General features: G+C 36.8%; 1 protein-coding gene across 1 annotated transcript in view; it reads right to left on the bottom strand.

The window, feature by feature from the left end:
- LOC149068999 (uncharacterized) overlaps positions 1–19702 on the bottom strand; it is a 30507-nt gene extending 10805 nt beyond the window's left edge. Inside the window, exons 1-2 of the mRNA XM_089250333.1 lie at positions 19356–19702; positions 776–1075 (exon numbers count right to left, since the gene is read on the bottom strand). Coding sequence (XP_089106459.1) covers positions 776–1075; positions 19356–19412 — 357 coding nt within the window. The 5' untranslated portion in view covers positions 19413–19702. The remainder of the gene's footprint in view (positions 1–775; positions 1076–19355) is intronic.
- Positions 19703–21266: the final 1564 nt, after the last annotated feature.

The following is a 21266-nucleotide window of genomic DNA, read 5'->3' as shown; positions in this document are numbered from 1 at the left end:
GTTTGTCACATTTTCAATACTCCCAGTAATGAGGCTTTTTGAATAGACGTCATTATCATCATCAACATCGCTTTGAGGGTCAGGAAAAGATTGATCCCCATAGAAATCAGTGTTAAAATTGCCGATTTTACTGTAGAAATGCGGAAATTTAGTGGTTTTCCCACCACATCAATAATTTTAAAAATTGTATTGAATTCTCGATTTTTGAAGTATTGAGTTCGCTTAGAGATATACGAAGCCTATAGAAAATTAAATATAATTAGCCGGACCTACTTTTTTGAAATTGATATTCATGCAATAACATTGATGCCAACTTTTTATATTTGTATCTTCTCAAGTATGAAAATGAATGCCTCATATTGTCTTTTGATATTCAACTGCATAAATTCATATAGTTCAGGATGTTTTAAAATTAATTATAGGCCCGTAAAGTAAATCGAAGAAATTCCACAGCTTTAACCAAGCATTTTTTGAAGCAGAAACAGGCAGAGATGGATAACTTGAAGTCCGGGGGAAATCGAAATACCTAGCGCCCCTTGACAAAGGAAAAGATATATATTTATTTCTACGTTTCTTTAAATCTAGATTTGTTTATTTCATGTCGTGCAGGAAGTCGCCATATTGGTTCAACTTGAACACGGATTGCATGTCCCTCAAAGAAAGAGGGAGATATCACGTGATCCAAAAAAGCCTCATTGAAGAAAACCCGGGCAGCGACGGATATTATAGCTAGTTTTAATTATAATAATAATAATTAATAATAATCTGAACCTACGGGACTCCCGTACAACGGGTCAGCCGAACACAGCGCAGCACGGTCGGACGCTTGAAGCGTTGTCGGAGATATTCCCCTGAGCACCGACGAGGCTGTATGGTATGCAGCTGGACCAGAAGCCACGACAGAAGGGCAGGTCTGCCTACCCTGCTGCTGCTGCTGATAACCATAACTTAAAGGCACGACGGGGACGTCCAGCGTCCTGCAAAGCACATCCGAAGCCGTGTACGGACTTTTAGGCAGTGGCGAGTTCTCAGCGTCTAGAGTCGCTGGAGGGCTGCCGGTAGTTTGATTAGCAGCCTGAAAAAAAAAACAATCAATTATTTAGTTTAAGTTCGATAAAAACGTTCATATTAACTTATTTTACATCCATAACATTCTTTATTTCAATGTTAATGCATTTTAGTGTTTCATTTCAGTTCATACTCTCTCCAAGTCCTACGGATTCTATTATAAACTCAACTAAAATCAAGTTAAATTTAGTATACTAGCCATATACTTTATATCAGTATCGTAGTGGATACATTTGATGCTACATTGACCAAATATACAGGGTGCATAGCAAACGGGGGTATAGCATTTAACTGGCGAACCATTGATCCTAGAGGCATACTTCCAGTTAGAAAAAGTTTCCAAGTTACATGTTGTTCATGTTTCAAGGGATTGCATAGTTACCAAAATAAAAGAAATTGATTATGCAATTCCCCGTGTGCCCCAAAAATTCAATTAGAAAGTTGTTGCCCTGTCTCTCCTGATGCCAACAAAAAAAAATTGATGTTTCTAAGCGCAATATTCACTGAGATATTCGAATTCCAAACGATGGATTGACTTTTTCTAATAGGAAATATGCGTCATGCCTGGATGAAAGGTTCGTCAGTAAAATGCCATACCCCCCTGCATACAGTCTGAAATTAATTTAATAGCATCTCTTTAGTGTATATGTTAACATAATAATGTGTAGAAAACATTTAAAACATTTTCCCCCCAATGTCTATCGCAGGGGGTCATGACCCAAAGGTGATTCGGAGGGGCTTCCGAGATGGGCCGTTCAAAATTTTCTAACAGCCAGAGACTCTTGCTTTGCGGATCCCGCCCCAAACCATAATCGCAGGGAGTTTCGAGAACAGTCATACGAATCGAATCTATTTACGGACAAGGATTTTTCAGTTATGGGTCAAGATCCAAACTTGACCCACACGGACGTCGTCCAAGATGGATCGTACAAATCCACTTACAGAAAGGAATTCTCGATCTATGGGTTTTGCTCTATCAGGCTATTAATTGTAGATTTAAGAAGTCGTCTTTCAGATCTTTTTTTTTTCGAAAATCAGCAAATGAACTGAACTCTACTTGTGAACTGTATTTTTGTTCTCACGACAGTTGGTTCTCTAAGATATTTTTTTGCATAGAATTTTGTATTCTATGACTTGTAATGGATGGATTCCTCTAAAAGACATTCCTTGTGTCTCTCTTCCCTCAAGCCTTTTGTGTCTCCCCCGTAGGTCGATTGTGCGTACGCCCCAGAACTCCTACACACATGAATATCCCTCAAAAATATACAGGCTTTCCCGAATTGTTTGCACAACAGATATCTCTGAAACCGTTGACGTTAGAAACGTACTTTCCGATACGAAAGTTTCCAAATCGCGTGCGGTTACTTGAAATCGCAAAATTTGTTTCAGGGGCGATGTACGTGGAAAAATGAAGAGATGTTACTTTTTATAAAGTTCCAATAAATAAAATGCCAATTATAAAGTTTATTAAAACTTCCAATTATTGAAAAGTAGATCTCGCTTTGGGAATTCATTTGCGAAAAATGTCATATGTGTTTAAATGTGCAATACTTATCGAGAGATGTTTAATATATAAAATCACTATGTATTGGTAGCTTTTATCACCGTGTAAGCAAGTTTTCATGGGCTCAAAAGTTGCCATTTTTAGTTGCCAAATAAAATGAACTCAACTATTTTATTTATTTTATTTTTTTTGTTCACAATTAATAGCAATTACATTTTTTGGCAATTACAGAATTTTTACAACTTTGAATTCAATTCACGTTTCGTAATTTATGAATCACGCTTAATCATTGATGATAAATGCTGAAAAATTCAACGTCAAATATCTCCGTTGATATTGCATTAAATGATTTCGCATCGCGGGGGCGTTCGCATGATCGACCTTTGTAGGGGCAAATTTAAATTGTTTCTCCCCCGAGAAATTTTGAGGCACCATCCTTCAAAAAACAATTAAATTAACAGGAATTTGTTAAAACGGCTTATAAAAAAATATTTTCCTTCGATATATTTTAATCCTTTTTACAGAAATATTATTTTTTGTAATTTTTGGTCGGCTTGGAGGGACATGGGCTTGCGAAAACTTTTTTAATTGGAATAGAAACATACTTCAGTTTCTAAAGTCAACGATTGCAGTGACATCAGCTGTCTAAACAATTTGGGACAGTCTGCCGTTATTTGTATTTGCAGTCGAATCCCGTTATAACGAACTCCAAGAGACCGGAGAAATCTCTTCGTTATAACGAAATTTCGTTATAAAGAAATTCCAAGTTTTTTGCATTGTTCCTATGTAAACTCATCTGGGGGAATTAGAAACGTGTTCGTTAAAACGAGATTTTCGCTACAACGGTATTCTTCAAAACGAGATTCGACTGCACAACATTAATGAAAAATTTCACAGCTCTCGCAAAACCCTTGCAAAAGTTCTTGCAGAACCCCAGGGTTCGACGGAAAAACAGTTGGACGCCTATGAAATGGACCAGTGTTTCTCAAAATTGGCGTCGCGGCTCCTAGCGGCGTCGCTAGACTTTGTCGGAGGCATAGGCGTACGCAGAATTTTCTCGAGGAGGGGGTTTTCAGATTTTTTTTTTTTATTCTGGGGCGGAAGGGTTTACGTTTTTCCCTGCAAAACAACACTATAATCTTGGCTCAATGGGAGGGGGGTGTTAGAACCCCAACCCCCCCCCCCCCTTTGCGTACGCCAATCTATATCGCGACCTGGCGATATAGATTTCTTTGCCTATTTATGCTTTGAAGTACCTCTTTTATATAACTGAAGATGGCATGTAGGGCCGTCTTAAGAGTATCAAGTGCCCTCGGGCCAATTGATTTTTCTGAGGCCCTACCAAACAAATTCTCGAAAATTTCAACCAGATCTCATTTTTGTGAGGCCCCTCTTCGCTTGGTGCCAATGCCTTAAGACGGCACTGCTGGCACGGACAGTGGGTCTACGTGACTATACAGACAGCCACCAATCCAGCGCAACGTTCCTTCGAGAAATCTATTTTGCAAAGTATAAACGTGATGAATCATTTTCCCCCAATCCCATCGGACTAATGTAACCTCCATCTGTGAGTTATTTAGAAGGAGTAAAAGGGGTGTTCCATCTCTAAAATAACACCGAATATATACCGGAACCTGTACTTCACGGGTCCGTAAGCATGTATCTCTCATACAGAAAAGATACGAGTATACTTTTTTGATAATGATAACTAAAAATAATACAGAATAGAGAATGTATCTGTGGGGGGGATGGTTAAAATATCGCGCAGAGAACAAAATCCCACATCATATTTCACATCAGTTGTCAGATCGGATCGGCAGCACACATGTCGTATCGCTACCCGAATTCGAGAACAAAGAGTTCTTATTGGCCGAGAGCAAAGGCGATAAAGTCGATAACAGTGGTCAAGCACAAAATAGGTAGCCAGTGGGTGGATACGTATGTGTCCGAGCACGAAAATAAAGAATGTACGAGCAGGAATTCGACCCCCAGGAATCGTGTAACAGTTATGAATCATTAGTAGATAAAACCTCGAGTGTCCATCCCGATTCGCTCGTCCAGCTTTTTACGTGACCCCATAACAAAATAGTATTGAAAAATAAATAAAATATAATACACACAGTGTGTGTGTGTGTGTGCGTGTAACACGGATATATTTCTGAGATTGTAAGTAATCTTGTGCCTACACGGATTTCGCTTTTGTAAAACAGGGGGACGAAGCAGTAGTTGGAGCAGCTTTTTTGTCCGAGCATGGATGAGAAATGGTAGCTAATCGGCCCCGTGTTCCAACTTATCGCTCTTTTGGAGGGGCCCAATCCATGTATTTTTTGTGCTTGCCCGTCTCTTTTTTACCACCCGCCCATGTGCGTGTATGTATGTGATAAGCGCTGTTACATGAGCGAACGGCGGACATCGGAAAAGAGACAAGGATTGGAATTTCATGTATTTATACGCTCTCGTACATAGATGAGGTTTTTAGGATCATTTGATATCGAGTCTAATTACGTGCGATGAAAAATCATTTTTTGAGAGTGGATTTTTCCTTTTCTTTGGTCTTGGTTTTTGTGGCGCCGTTTGCGTGACCTGACCGGCGCCAAAATATGAATTCGTACGATAAGTTATGATAATTAGATTTGTTCAAATGTGCATAGTATGAAATCTCTATAGTGGAACCTCGATTCAACAAATCAAATAACATGCAAACTAATCGAAGAAAATCGTTATATCGGAGTTGGAATCAATACAGATATTTGCACAGGGATTTCAGAAAAATTCGTTAAATCGAGGAATTCGTTAAATCAGAGTTCGATATTTATCGAAGATTGTATAAAAATTTCTAGGCGGTAAAACACTCCCCTCAAAAAGTAAGCACTAAATGCTCATTCTCAGATAATTTTATAGTTCGTTACAATACCTCAGCCCACAGTTTACTTCTTCAACAGTACCTCAGCAAACAGTTTACTTTATACAACAGTAACCCAGCTAACAGTTTATTTCTGCAACGGTACCTTAACCAACAATAGCTTCTGCTGAATTGGCCATTTTTGTCAGCCAACTATAGTATCTGCAATTATACTTTCACCAATAACTTCCACTAAATTGTTTATTTTTGTCAACCATTAATAGCATTTGCAACCATAATTTCACCAACAATAACTTCTGCTACATGGGTCATTTTCGTCGATTAACAATAGCGCCTGCAACTATACTGTACATGTACAGTATAGTTGCAGCTAGAATTGGCTACTATTCCCAACGTTTCGATGGCCAAAATCAGTCGTATTTTTGCAACCCTGGATAAACTTATTTGCGAGAACAATTAAAAACATAAATTATTCATTGAATAATTAAGTTCATTTTTTAAATGTCCATCCTATTTGAAGTGATTTTTTTCAAGACTGGAAAGATGGCGTATACCCACAGAGTTAGAATAATAAGAGTCTATGCGTATACCCAAGCGTTACCCTGGAAGTCTAAAAGTTATGCAGCTAAGACTGTTTAGATGCAATTAGATCTGACATAAGCTAAAGGCACAAGCTGTAGATAACTTTAAAATACCTCGAAGCACCATTAACAACAAACTTAAAAATGCATTTTCTCATGCAAAATAAGTCAAAGTTTTTAGTGCGGATGAAGAACTAGCATTTGATGGTCACGTTGACGAAATAATTATGTGCGCATGATAATCAAGCCTCCAAAGCCTGTTGAAAGAGGTCAATTTGTAAGACACAAAATTTTTAAGTAATAATTTCACAAAAAAGCATGTAAATATTGCTATCTTTTTATGATCAATGCAAGTTGAAATATTTGTTGTTTTTTTCAAAAAAATTGAAGATTTATAATACGAACTCATTTTAGGCTTTAAGATAGGAAGGGCCAAAGTTGCCGACATACAAGGGTAACATTGGCCCAAAATGTTTTTTATTCTTTTTAATTAGCTTAAGTTAAAAAATATCCGTTTTTCATTTTCATATACATAATATAAGCCTATCGATATGAATAAGGTTACTATAAAACTTAAAGATAGTAATAATACTTGATTATTGGAAAGTGAAATTTGAAATTTTTAAAACATAGTAGCCTGCGCTACTGTATTAGCTACAGATTTATCATAACTGTTTATCGTTCTTTGGTGCGTATCAGGGCTGGACAAATCTCCAAAAATTTACGTGCCCGACCGAGCATGTAACTTGAGAGATATTAACCTCCGGCTTGGCAAATATAATTCGCCAGACGGAGTTCCCCAGAGGGAGTATATACTTTCGCCAAAAACTTAACTTAAAATAATAAATTCCCGAATCACACACAATATTTTACGTGGCCGAAAAATGTTACCACTGGATTCCCGTTAAAAAATTTAAGAAACAAATGGATTTACAGTGGATCCCGCTTATAACGTTTCTCTAAAAAAACCATCATGAAAAAACGTTGTAAGCGGGAAAACGCTTTAAACGGGGAATCCTAATGAGGATTAGTTAGAGTTGGAACCACGAAGGTAAGTTACATACTAAGCGGGAAACCGTTCTAACACATCGGTTTGGAACCAACAACCACATTATTTTAAGAATTATGAGTTATGACAAATAGTTTTGCTTCTATTCGATAGACGGCAGCAGAAGGCCTCACGAAAAACTTTTCCAATTCGACCAATATTTATATGCATTTCTCTCTCTCTATACGTAAATTATCGGTAAGGAAAAGCTAGCAGAATTCGAGCTTATTCATCAATGTTAAAGTCATGTTTTCAATATTTTAATTAATGTAATCAAAAATCAATCACCATTTCATACAAAGTATTTGGTTACACACTTTAAAAATTGATGAACTGTCCTAATAATTTCATGACTATTCTTTAATAGCTAACTATCTTGCAGATCCGCCGTCATCAATTCTTTCCCTCTTCAACATCCAACAATAAGTGAGATTTTTTGGGGGTCTACGAGCGGTGCGGGCAGGATATTTTTAGTCCCAGGAACAAACATTTCTCCGCTTTGGCCAAACTCTCACAATCCAACGCTTTTGCTTTGCCCAACTGTCCCACTCACATAGAAAGCAAGGCATTTTTGTGTACCCAGCTTGTTGTCCTAATAGTATTCCTATAACTTTGGAATCACAGATGAGCCATTTGTGTAACGCATACTGAATATTTCTTAACAGCTCCGTCATGTTCGCAAATGTCTCTTTCATTTGAACTGAATGGGCCACAAGAATGGACCCATACACATTCCCATTATGCAGTAACACAAACACACCTTTGAGACTCGGACTCTCGGAGGAGTCAATAAAAAGTCACCACTCAGTAGGATCATGTTCAATACCATAGAAGTGCATCAACTTGTTAGTGTTATTGCAGTAAACCAATGAATCTTTCTTTGAGAATAAAGGAAGTAGTTCTTTTTCTCTGTGTCTGTACCAAGAAAAATGTGTTCCTGGTGCCATAAGATTCTTGCTTTTAAGCCGGGAGCCAAATAGTTCTGTAGATTCCTTAGGCAAGTTCAGATCACGTACTAGATCATTAAGTTCACTTCTGGTAGAACCGTTGTGAATTATGTCACCTTCAGGCTCATAGATATCATCACTATCATCTTCGGCGATTGCAGCATGTTCACATTCAACATCATCTGCCACGTTCTGTAAAGCAGCTGGAGGAACAGGGGCAGGCAGTTCTTGTCCATGTGGAACTGGCCCAATGGCTGAAGGAATGCTTAGATACACAATTTTGTTCTTATTTTTCACATTGCGCCCCTGTACGTTAATTAAGCAGAAGTAACAGTCATTAAGGTGGTCTTTAGGCTCCCTCCACACCATAGGAATTGAAAACGGCATGAACGTTTTTTCATAACCTTAACCTTTCAACACAATAGCGGCAAACTTTCTTTGGCGCCCATGCCTTATCCTGATCACTTAGTTTTATTTTAAAATAAGCATAGTAAGCTTTCTTCACAAAGTCTGTTACATCCATCCTTTGCACTACAAAATTTCCGCAAATGTAACAGAAAACATTTGGATTGTTCACACACTTGCGTGTAGCCATTGCAAAATAACAAGACAAAAAATGAGAACAACTTGTGGAAATGCAAACAGAAAGAGAAATAAACTGGAAATGTGAGAGTCTGCCAATTCATTCTCGCCAATCAGACTGTATTCTAAAAGTGGTTCGATAAGTTAGCAAGTATCCAAAAGTGCACTTAAGTTATGTGTGACAAACACATAATGCTCTTAGCGGTGAATCTTCAAAATCGACTCGGGTCGAATTGAGAACGAACTGTACGTGATAGAAGAAAACTAACAACAGTTCTGCAATCGGCATAAAAAAGTGAGCTAAGGACAGTTATTAGTTTTTAATCATCTGATATCATACAGACTAGCGTTATTAATAGTGCACGGAAATTCAGGTAATATGCCATATGAATGCCTTCCATATGAAACATTCCTTTTTCAAACTTTTCCTGCCATAAATGTTTACTCTAACAAAGTTTTAAGTTTATTAGTGAATTTCACAGAAGCCGTAATCTGCAAAACTTGATATTTTGAGCATTGATGACAAAAAAAATAATTGCCTTTTTTAAAATTTATTTTCCAAAACTCGCACTATTAGAAAGCACCCCCCCCTGCCCCTTCAAGCCCCATTTAAACGCTAATAATTGATCTGAAAGATAGGGGAACTTGTGGTGTTGTCATGCATTAACTTTGTTCGCTTTGACCGGATGGTGTTAGACGTGAATGGATTTTGTTTTGGATGAATAACGCAGCCCACGTTATACAAGCAGAGGAAAAATTATGAATTTGTTTCGCAACAAGGCTTCACACAACATGTCTGGCTCAGGCGCTGAACTGCATTGTACATGTATAGCTGACCGATGACTGTCCGGAGAGGTCATGAATTGACGTCATGGCTCACACAAGGCGTGGTAGGAGCTGACGGGGCTGTGGAGTTATATTGTTTTGACTTTATTTATTACACCATAAATGCACTGCAAACAACCATGGCTATTTATTTCACACATATGTTTAGTATTCGAGATTAAATTGACTAAACTCACCTTCAGAGGTGTGCGATAGATTTGGCCACACAGGGCCCCACACTTGAAGGAGTCCCGCATATGTGGTAATACAGAAAAGTTAAATTTTTTTACAACAATAGAACAAGGCAGCTATGTTCCAACCAGAGAAATATATGATAAAGATTTCAAATAATACAACAAATAAATGAAAATTATTCTCAACTCGAAAGATATTAAAAACATGGCCTCCCACGAGGGTAGGGCTGACAGGGCTCCAGCCCTGGGGCCCGAGACGATTCACATCATTTCTTGTTTTTTCACGCTATAAATTGACTATAGTGGGGGCCATTAAAAAGTCTGGCCAGGGGCAGTGCCGTCTTAACGCATGAGCCCACCAGGGCACGGCCCGGGGACCTGAAGAGAAGAGGGGCCTCAAAAAACCCCTTGGCCCGCGGGCCCGTGATACTCTTTAGACGGCCCTGGTCAGGGGCCCGCTAAAGTTCGCAGCCTAGAGGCCCTGCTGCAGGATATGGTTGGGGGGCATGCCTCAAATATCATTTTTCTCTTCAGTCTCCACGTCTGATAACGGTGGCCCTGGAATTCACATAATCTTGAGGACCCACTAACATTCTATTTTGGGCTTCAAGTCAATTTAACTTAGACAATAATATATGTGCACTCTCTCTCTCTAACTATGAACTATAATTAAAACAGTAGATGGATTAAGTACAACCAATTTTTCAGACGGGTTTTGGACCTTTAATACCTTTTAGTTTTTAGTCATATTTTGCCTCACTTCCATAAATTATAAATGCCCTTTTTAAGTGATATTTACCTGCCTATTTCGACCATTTTTAGTGCTAATCGTTATTGATTTTTTCCCCTTAAACTGCCCAGTTAATTAATTAATACTGAATCCATGGCAAATTAAAGGCTTCGTAAAAATTAAACATTTTCCCACGGCCCAAAAGAGAGAGACTAACTATTAATTTAAAGCAGCAATTTCCCATCTCACGTCACACCCGCTAAATGCCTGAACAACTAGGAAAAGGCGAAAATTCACTATGTGAGTGCTAATAAGAGAGGTGTGTTCGTAAAACACTTAAAATTTTAACTAGTGTATGGCCTTGAAAGTTGTAAAAAAAAAGTATTAGCGCTGGGAATCGATTAAAATTTTTAACTGGTCAATAAAAAAAATTTAATCGATTAATCGGCTGATTAATCGAATATTTTCGAATGCTATTATTTTATAATAAGAAAAACTTATTAAGCATATCCTTTTTGTTAATTTATGCTACAAAAATATATTTCATCCATTCACTCACCTATTCACTAGCTGCAAAGAGTTATTGGAATAGATTAAAAAATTGTGGTTACAAGCTTGAAGTACTGCTAAACATTTTTGTCAAATCCTGTAATTTCTTCACTAAGATCTTGTCGTTTTTTAGAAAATCGGTGATTTTAGGTTAGTCACTTATTTCGAAAAACCACTTTCGATCTTAGTATTTGTTACTTCTCCCCCCCCCCCTTATAAAATGCTCCAGAGGGTGCTGGAGGGGTGAGGGCTGATGTTCCCGAATACGAAAACTGCTGTTCGCAATGAAGACAACAAATATTTTTGTCTTGTCTTCTAAAAAAAAACTTTCATCAAACCCAATTTAAAACTCGAATCATCACCCCAGTTTTTATTGAATAGACTCGTATTTCCCTTATGCCGAAAAATTTGAAAATTTTATTTATTTGCAATATTGTTGGCTATTCAGGACGTATACCACAAGAGGTCGCGGTAGATTTGTACACATATGCTTTGTAACATTTGACAAGAAATCGGAGATCGTGGGGGGGGGGGGGGAGTTAACAATAGTAAAAGGGGAGCTTGTGTTCCATTCATCTATGGTATTGGGAAAGAAACTAAATTTAAAACAATCTGTAGAGGCAAAAATAGGTTGGTGGTTAAATCAATTGGGGTGATCTATTGAAAGCATAGGAAGGCTTAGTCAGAATACCGGTGACGTATCGAAATTTAAATGACCCATGAATAATCTTGTAAAGCGTAGCTAAGCGGGAGATAAGTCGGTGAGTAGCGAGTGGGTGGAGATTAAGTTCGAGTTTAAGATCGGAAACTGAACTAAAAGATGACCAGCAGTCGTGAATAAAGCGGGATTCAAGTTTGTCGATGTTACTAGAGGTGTGGAGGTCCCAGCCCTCAGCTGTATAAGAAAGAACGGGAGAAATATAAGTTTGGTAGCAGAGAAGTCGGTCGTCACGAGTAGAATGTTTGAGGTTGCGGCGAAGGAAAAAAGTTTGTTGAGAGACATTTATGGGTAGACATAATCGATATGATTATTCCAACAGAGAGAGAGAGAGATCAGCCGAGATTATGACTCCCAGGTATTTGAATTGAGAAACTTGGGATATGGTTACGTTGTTGATCGAGTATGAGAATTCGAGGGGAAGAGTTTTACGAGTAGCTCTCATGAAAATTGTTTTAGATGGGTTGATAGGCATACGCCAAAATGAACACCAGTCTGAGGTGGAAACAAGATTACGTTGGAGAGTTTCTTCATAATTTGCTTTAATTTCTTTGACGAAACCGATTAAATGTTTTAAATTGTTCCTATAAATGACATTTGAGGTAAGTTTTTTTAAAATTTATGACAAGTCTGATCAAGAAACTCTCCTCAAATGTCATTTATAGGAACAATTTAAAACATTTGATCGGTTTCGTCAAAGAAATCAAAACAAATTATGAAGTTATTAAAAAAAAATTAATCGAATTTTTATCGGATTTATCGAGTCGATCAACTCAACTAAAATTTTGAACTGCTATCAACAACTGATCGATTAACCGACCCGAATAATGGAACTCCTAGAAGATGCGCCACTAGATATTTTGCAAAATAAGTAATAACAATAAATTACCACATAAAGGTATTTTGTAATGTAATTACCGAAACTTTTTCCAATAAAGTAACAGAATGAATTATGATAGAGTATTTATTTATTTGAAATTAAATCCAACGCGTCTCCCCAGTGTCCTTTTCTCTCTCCAGCGTTGGTCCAACCCCTCGGGGTAAAGGTCTTATATCCCTCATGGGACATAGCCTGGACTACGTCTGGTCCTACAGTTACAGTGTCCTTTCCTCGAAAAAGGAAAACGAAGCACGTATGTTGCACCAGACCCAAAAATTATTGAAAAAATTTGATTTCTAATTTTTCTTCCTTTTTTTCAGTTCTTGAATGGTGTCTGAAAAACTGAACGCAGTGACGAATTTTAAATTAAGCAAATGTTCCATTTCCGAAATATGCTATGTTTCGGAATCTATATTGAAAGTTATCACATATAGACAGAGTGTTGGCCTGGTTGATGAGATAAAGGCCTGGTTCAGCCTTTATCTCATCAACCCTTCGTCGTAGAGTTTCACCTCAGAGTTCACCCTGAAAATTTGTTCAGAAAGCACTCTATATACAAGTTTCAAGAGTGAATATACAATCTAAATTTCTATACGACCCCCCCCTGTTCTGTCCAAAATGTCTGGAATTTATAGCAGCACATCTGCCAACGTGAAGGAGAGTCACTATGCTTTGAAAAAGTCAAAAGAAGCACTACTTTCGTCTTTTTTCTCCGAGGTAGAAACGGCCCACTATTTCACTTCACCAAACACCAACTCTGGCCGTATCGCAATTTACTGCCATGAATGAGATGGGTTGGAAACGAAGGCGCTGTCTATCGGTGGTCACCTCAAGTTCCTCCCTCGGATTTGAACCCGGGACCGTGACCGCAACCGTCACGGTGGTAGACGAGCATCTTACCATCACGCCACACCACTCGGGCGCACTGCTAATAACCCAATGAGATGAATGATGGAAAACAGTCGTCTTCGTTTATAACGACTGGTTACACAACGACACATAGGCTATAACATCAATAACTGCTGGCCCGAGCTGATTGCCACAGTTGAATAATGTTAATAAACGTTGCTTATTTGGGCACATTAACGACATATTTTGCGTCGCTTTTGCCCAAGTTCTTTTTTGTTACGCGTCTTCCCAAAAAATTTCTAAAATCAGAGCTCTCTTCACATAGAGACAATCTTCGGTTGTTTTCTATTGATACCAAACGTCGAAAAAACAGATTTATAAGACATTATAAATCACAATAACTTATATTACGTTGTTTGACGCCTCGATTTGCTCATTGACATGATTCTTATACGGGATATTCCCCCCTTATTTACCTTTTCTACATTTATCTTTCGTTTTACTTTATAATGTATAACTCTACCGCATATTAGTGATTTGCATCATTTGTAAATTCTGTTATAATGAATACGACTATATTCTTGAGGGCCGGAACTAGAGGGTGGCAGTATGCGACTGCCCCGGGCGGCAAATTTAGGGAGCGGCAGTTTCAGGTAGGAATAAAAAAACATTGTTATAAAATGATCGAATTTTAAAGTTAGGAGGAGGGGCGTCAAAATCGTGTTTGTCCCGGGCAGCAAAAAACAATTAGACTGCAAACCTAGTTACAGTCCTGTATTCTGTTATAGTGAATTATGACCTCATACAGTTTATGTTAGCCACGTTATGTTAGCCATTTATGTTAGCCATGTCCTTATATTTTTCCCAACAAACACATGTTAGGGGGACTTGCTGCTTGACAGTAGGACTATTTCTCGCTAAGGGTCATATTTTAACAGCTTTTATATAAAAAGAACCAAGCGCCATCTTTAACGTTTTTGAGATATATACCGTTTTTTTATTTAAATTGAACCAAGTGACACATAGGCTGTGTGCACTTGGACCAACTACCAAATTGAAGAGATAACTGAATCGAGAAGATAACTTTAAATAGCTTTTTCTCAGTTTTGATTTAATGGCGCGTGGTTCCTTTTATATAAAAGCCGTCCATTATTATATATTCCTTATATATAAGCAGTATTTTGCAATTTCACCGGCCCTTGGCAAATTATATTATGAAAACTGTGTGCATTCATGACTTTGGTAAATACATACTACAAATTCAAATAGGCGTCGACAGTGGCGGATTAAAGTCGGTCGAGAGGCCTCAGGCACGAAAGAAAACATTGGGCCCCTTAAATTAGGAAAAAGTATGAAGTTTGGGTTTTTTGAGGCCCTTTCGAAGTCGGGGCCTGCCGTTAAATCCGCGGCAGGGTGTCATTGTAAAAACGGGACAAATGTATTAAAAAATATCGGAACAACGAAAATCACGGGACACAAGACGTAAGTCATACTGTTTCAGACATATTAATGGTCCCTGTTTTGAGAAACGCTGCTCTAAATTAAAGCCGCAATTTGTAATATAGCTTTTAAAGTTAATTTTCATGTCTTGTGGTTAATTCCAAAAGTTGCGGCCTATCCAATAACTTTTTTTTTTCTGGCATTCTAATTTCGAGGGATTCTAATGAGCATTTCCATGAAAATTTTTCACTCCAGGACAGTATCTAATGTTTAATCAGTAATATTATGACGTTCTGGAAGGAAACAAAAGGTGAGTTGAACGTACAAAATTGATTCACATTGAAGTTCTTTTACGTATTTTTTTAGTTCTGGAATGACAATTACATTGCGTCTTGTACGTACGCGGCTGCGGCATTTCTACGGAGATTTCGTTCCGCAGTTACTCTTCTGGATGAGGCTTATTTGCCGCAAATTTATTACCAACACATTTCACTGCATCCCTGAATCTGGATGCTGCGGTAGAGAAGGACATTTGAAAAATACAGTAAAACTTCTCTTTTGATCATCTGAGGGGGTGTTCGTTAAGAGGGTATTTTACTGTATTTAAATTGTTTAAAATACAAAATTTCATTTTATTTGTTTTAATATAAAATTTCATTCTATTTATTTAAAATATTTTAATATAAAATTTTATTTATTTAAATATTTAAATTTTTTTAAATGAGATCTTTAATTGCAGGATTGATGACCGAAATATTCTATGAAATGCAATTCAATGTTTAGGATTTTCTGGGATTTTTTTGGGTAAACTTATGGCGAGCAACATGCGGAAATTTGTAGAGCCGTCACCATATGCCAATTTCCATCCTAATTTCTAATGATTTCAGACCGCTGTCAAAATATTCTAGGATGTCAATCGTTATTAAACGATGTCCAGGGAATTAGTTAATTAGTCACCAATGTATCTATTTTAGAAGATTATTAAAGAAACAGCTAATATATTTGGTATTGGCAGTTGAATGGTTCGGCAGTGATTAGAGAATTCGTTTGTTACTCAACCGAATGTTATTATTAATAATCTTTTGTGTGTTATTAACTTTTCAACAATCGTTTTTCCAGGGGGAATCAATGCCCTTCAAATCACTCAGGCTAACGTGCGAATTAGAATATGAAATTAAGAGCTGATGCGTTATGATAAATTTCTTTTTATGATAATTAAGTCTTAACTAATTATTAAATAATAATAAAAGTCTTTTATTGATAATTAAATCATTTTGCTGCTAATATGCAAAAAAGTTGTCGATGTGGTAAATTTTTATGCCAGTTCTTTCTTTGACGATAGAAGAATTTTGTTGTCAAATTTACAGGGATCTCGATCAATTACAGACAATGATTTTACAATGAAAGAAACTTTCTTGCCAACTTGGATATTTTTATGTCAGTTTTTCCATTGATAATGAAAATATTTTGCTGCTAATATGTTGTCAATATGTGAAGACTCTTCGCTTTTTGATAATGAAAATTTTTTTTTGTCAATATGCAAATTTACATATTTTTTTTTGTCAATATATGTAAATTTCTACTTATTTTTTTATTTATTTATTTTTATTTTTTGCTGTCAATATGCAAATTTCTGTATCAAGTCTTTTTATTTATTGCCGATATGCAAAGGATCAGTTCTTCTTTGATGATGATTCCTACAACAGTACTTTCATTTTTAATAAAGCTTTAAATATTTGTTATCAATACGTAAATTTCTGTATCAACATCTATCGTCGAGAAAATGGCTCCGGGCAAAAGAGCTGTGGCCCATTGGAACTTGAGCTCAGCCTAGAAATGTCTTCGTATTAACCAGCTGTTTTGGTGAGTTTGATAAATTTCACTCCAATAGATATTGCGAGAATTTGTCACATTTACCCGGTAATTATGTATGATCTCCAGCTCGTATTGGTGAATGTGATAAATCATCAACGAATTAATCATCGTCAAATTTGCTAGACATTATGCTTAAAATTCAGTCTAGGATGACGAATTCAAGATTGGTAATGTTTGCTCGTGTTAATAAATGTGAAGAAAGCCACCATTTATAAGCGTAAGAGAAAGTTTTATGTTTCTATCATCACATTTATTTTGATTCATGGTAGCACACTTTAAGTTTTATGTGCGAAGTGCGTGTGGGCTACGTATCACGTGCTGGCAAAACCGTAATAAGTGATATCTTCGCATGATTTTTCTGTATCTATCAAATTTCCCAACCTCACTTGTATCACCGATAAAAGTGATAAATGTAGTGAAATTCATCACACTTAACTGAGACGATTGTTGATTATGCATAATCACCAGTTCATCACTTTCACCGTAATAACATATACATGCATATTGATAGAATCATATGTGAAGCATATTATTAAACATTGTATTAAAAACTTCAAGATTTTTGAAACTTCTGTCAAATTTGATTTGGAATTTAAAGTTATGATAAAATTCCATTGAGCATTACTCGTTTCATTTTTGTAATTGCCGCACACGGGTTAAATTACCGCAGGGGATGCAATTACCACAAAACTGGAATCTTCAACTCATGATTCGCGGGCCACATGTGGCCGTCAAAGCTTTTCCTAGAGGCCCGCTGACAAGAAGACATATAGTTTTGGAATTTATAGAAATGCTGGGAAAAAACCTTGATAAAAAAAATGTATTCTAAAATTTTGTTAGAAGTAAATGCAAAATTACTTTTTCTTGAAGATATTTCAGAACCAATGAGAGGAAAAATTTCAGAATGATTGAGAAATAGAAATTTTTATCATAATTATTGAAGAAATAGTTCCGTGATTATTTGAAGAAGAAATTTTTCAGAACTAGTAGAAAAAAAAAAGGATTTCGCTAATTAATGAAAATTCGTCATCCACGGAAAATATTTCCATAATTATTGAAAGAATATTTTTTTCAGAATCGATGGAGAAAAATTTCCAGAATTACTGGCTTTTTTTCAAAAATTTAATAAAAAAATATTTAAAGAATATTACAGAAAATTTTTTTTCTCGGAATTATTAATGAATTGGAATTTATGGAACAAATTGTTTCGGGAACATTGAAGGAATATTTTTTCAGATTAAATGAAAGAATTTTCTTCAGAATAAATGGATTTTTAATAAATGAAAGAATTTTCTCCAAAATAAATGTATTTTTAATAAATGAAAGAATTTTCTCCAGAATAAATGGATTTTTAATAAATGAAAGAATTTTCTTCAGAATAAATGAAAGAATTTTCTTCAGAATAAATGAAAGAATTGTCTCCAGAATAAATGAAAGAATTGTCTCCAGAATAAATGAAAGAATTGTCTCCAGAATAAATGAAAGAATTGTCTCCAGAATAAATGAAAGAATTGTCTCCAGAATAAATGAAAGAATTTTCTCCAGAATAAATGAATTTTTAATAAATGAAAGAATTTTCTTCAGAATAAATGAAAGAATTTTCTTCAGAATAAATGAAAGAATTTTCTTCAGAATAAATGGATTTTTAATACATGAATGAAAGAATTTTCTTCAGAATAAATGAAAGAATTTTCTTCAGAAAAAATGAAAGAATTTTCTTCAGAATAAATGAAAGAATTTTCTTCAGAATAAATGAAAGAATTTTCTTCAGAATAAATGGATGAATTTTCTCCAGAATAAATGGATTTTTAATAAATGAAAGAATTTTCTTCATAATAAATGAATTTTTTCATAATAAATCAAAGAATTTTTTTTAGAATTAATGAAAGGTATTTCCAAAATTATAGAAAGGAATTGTCTCAAAAAAAATGAAAGCAATTTTTTTCAGAATTAATGAAAAAATTCCAGAATTATTGAGTTTTATTTTTTTCAAAATTACAATAAAAATATTTCCAGAATCACCGAAAGAGATTTTTTTCGGAATTATTAGTGAATCGGAATTTATAGAAAAAATTGTTTCGGGAATCTTGAAAGAATTTCAGAATAAATGAAAGAATTTTTTCGGAATTAATGAAAAATGTTTCCAGAATAATTGAAAGATGTCTTTTTTTCCCCCTTCAAAATTAATGAAATAATACATATCCACAACTGATAAAAAGTATTTATAGAATTCATGAAAATTTCCAATCAACGAAAAAATAATAATTCCAGAATTTATCAAAATTCATATTCAATGAAAAAATTATTTTGTAGTTGATGAAGATTCATTTTTAATGAAAAAAATCTCAGAATAAACAAAATTGAATAATAATATGGGGGGGGGGGCACATACAGCCTTAGGGCACAATATAGCCTTTTTGACTCGGAGCATTGGGTTCAGAGATCCCACTCATTAAACAGGGCCGTCTTAAAAGCATAATGGGCCCCCAGGTCAAGTGGTTTTTATGAGGCTCTCTACATGGTAAATTCTTGAAAATTTCAACCGAATATCATTTTTGTGAGGCCCCTCTTCTCTCAAGGTGCCCGGGTGGGCCCATGCGTTAAGACAGCACGGCGTGTGAATACCGCAACATGACTTGTTGGCCCGTCGGGCTTCACGGAAATTTTTTTATAGCCCGATCTATATAGAAAGATACTCATACCTGATTATCGTAAGATCCAGTACTGTGACATCTATACGTGAAAGGAAGCTGATCCATCTCAGTCCTCACTCAGATGCAGTCCATGCTGTATCAATGTGCTGTCTCCATGTACTCAACACATGTTACACGGTGTGGGAAAAAAAAAGATCCATGTGTCATATTTTTCACATGTTTTACATGAATTTTCCAACCTCAATTCTCACATTTTTCCACCGGGAGACTACTTCAACGCAACGTCAGTTCTTTCGGGCGGGAAAATGCCGATTATTACCGCGCGCACACCCCCATCAAAAGTGTTTCTATGCCGTAAAAGAAGAAGCAAGAAAAATGCACACCTTCGCAACACTTTTTTAGGCGGAACATGTGTTTTCTAACACCTCCAAGAAAAATCGGTGCCATGCGCACGGAGAGAGAGAAACACGAAAAAAATAAAATAAAACAAAACAATCTCTATACGAAACACAAGCAATTTTTCGTCTTTTTTTCGCCAAGGAATTTCGCCAACAGTTCAATATAAAACAGTGTTTATTTTCCTCCTCCTCGGGAGAGCAATCCTACAGATGTTCGGCTCTTTATTCTTCTTTCTTGAGCCACGCCCAATCTTTACGCTAAGGCCAATCGTCTTCCCCCCAGGGCTCTTCTCAGCGGAGGCGTAAATCTTTTAGCCACGCCCACAAATAAAAAACAATAACACTATGTAGGACACGTGTATTCAGTGTGCGACTCCGACGTTATTACATCACCGGACACGGGATAATGGCGTCAGTCGAAGGAGTTCTTGTCGGAAACCGAAGTACAGCCGACGCGCGTTATATAACGACCCCCCCCCGTTATAACGAGCATTCTATTGTATAACGATCAGGTCCAAGATAGTCAGTCCAGTGCCGTCTTAACGCGTGGGCACACCCGGGCACGGCCCGGGGGCCTCACAAGAATGAGAAGTGGTTGAAACTCTTCAAGAATTTTCCAGGTAGGGCCTCAAAAACATCACTTGGCCCGGAGGCCCATGATGCTCTTAAGACGGTGCTGAGTCAGTCCCCTATTTCTCTCTCGCTGCAGAGCCGTAGCGTACCTTCTCGGGGCTAGGGGAAGACCTTTTTTTCTTGGGCAGTGGTTTTTTCGACGCTCCGCGGCAGTGCCGTCTTAACGCATGGGCTCACGCGGGCACGGTCCGGGGGCCTCAGAAAAATGAGAAGTACAGTCGAATCCCGTTTTAACGAATACCGATATAGCGAAAATCTCGTATCAATGAACACTTTTCTAATTCCCCAAATAAGCTTACATAGGAACAATGCATAAACCAGGAATTCCTTTATAACGAAATTTCATTATAGCGAAGTGATTCCTCCGGTCTGGTGACGTTCGCTGTAACGAGATTCGACTGTAGTAGAATTTTTCGAGCATTTGCTTGTTAGGGCCTCAGAAAAATCACTTGGCCCAGGGGCCCATGATGTTCTTAAGACGGCAAGAGATCACTAAAGTGGGCTCTGTAGGGGACTTATCAATAGGGAGAATGTTAGTTCAGGTGCCCAATAACTATCCAAAGGTTTTTTCCCGGTTTAGCGCACCGAATAAAATGCCATTAAGAATATTTCATATCTTCATAAAGGGTCGTTGATGACGTAAGCATCGTCCAAACCCCTGCCCCCTTGTCATCAAAAGTCAGCCAATCGGAAACCCCCCCCCTCAATCGATGCTGCCGTAATACTTGAATGGCCCCCCCTAACCTCCAATACTTAATTTTCAACAAAAAAAACCCGCATTTAAGAACAGCTTGAGAGCCCGATAAAATAACATGACATCCATGAAAACTGAATAAAAAATGATTCAAAATAAAGAAAACAGTTCAGTTCATAAAATGATGAAAAAGATTTGAGATCAGGGGCGTATCCAGAAATTTCGTTCGGGGGG

This window comes from Pholcus phalangioides, unplaced genomic scaffold (assembly GCF_987345545.1).
Source record: "Pholcus phalangioides strain wild (caught in Gottingen) unplaced genomic scaffold, Ppha-v1.0 ptg000024l_1, whole genome shotgun sequence".
NCBI classification, from domain to species: domain Eukaryota; kingdom Metazoa; phylum Arthropoda; class Arachnida; order Araneae; family Pholcidae; genus Pholcus; species Pholcus phalangioides.
Note: the sequence above shows the minus strand (reverse complement) of the source record. Positions and strands in the feature narration are given on the sequence as shown.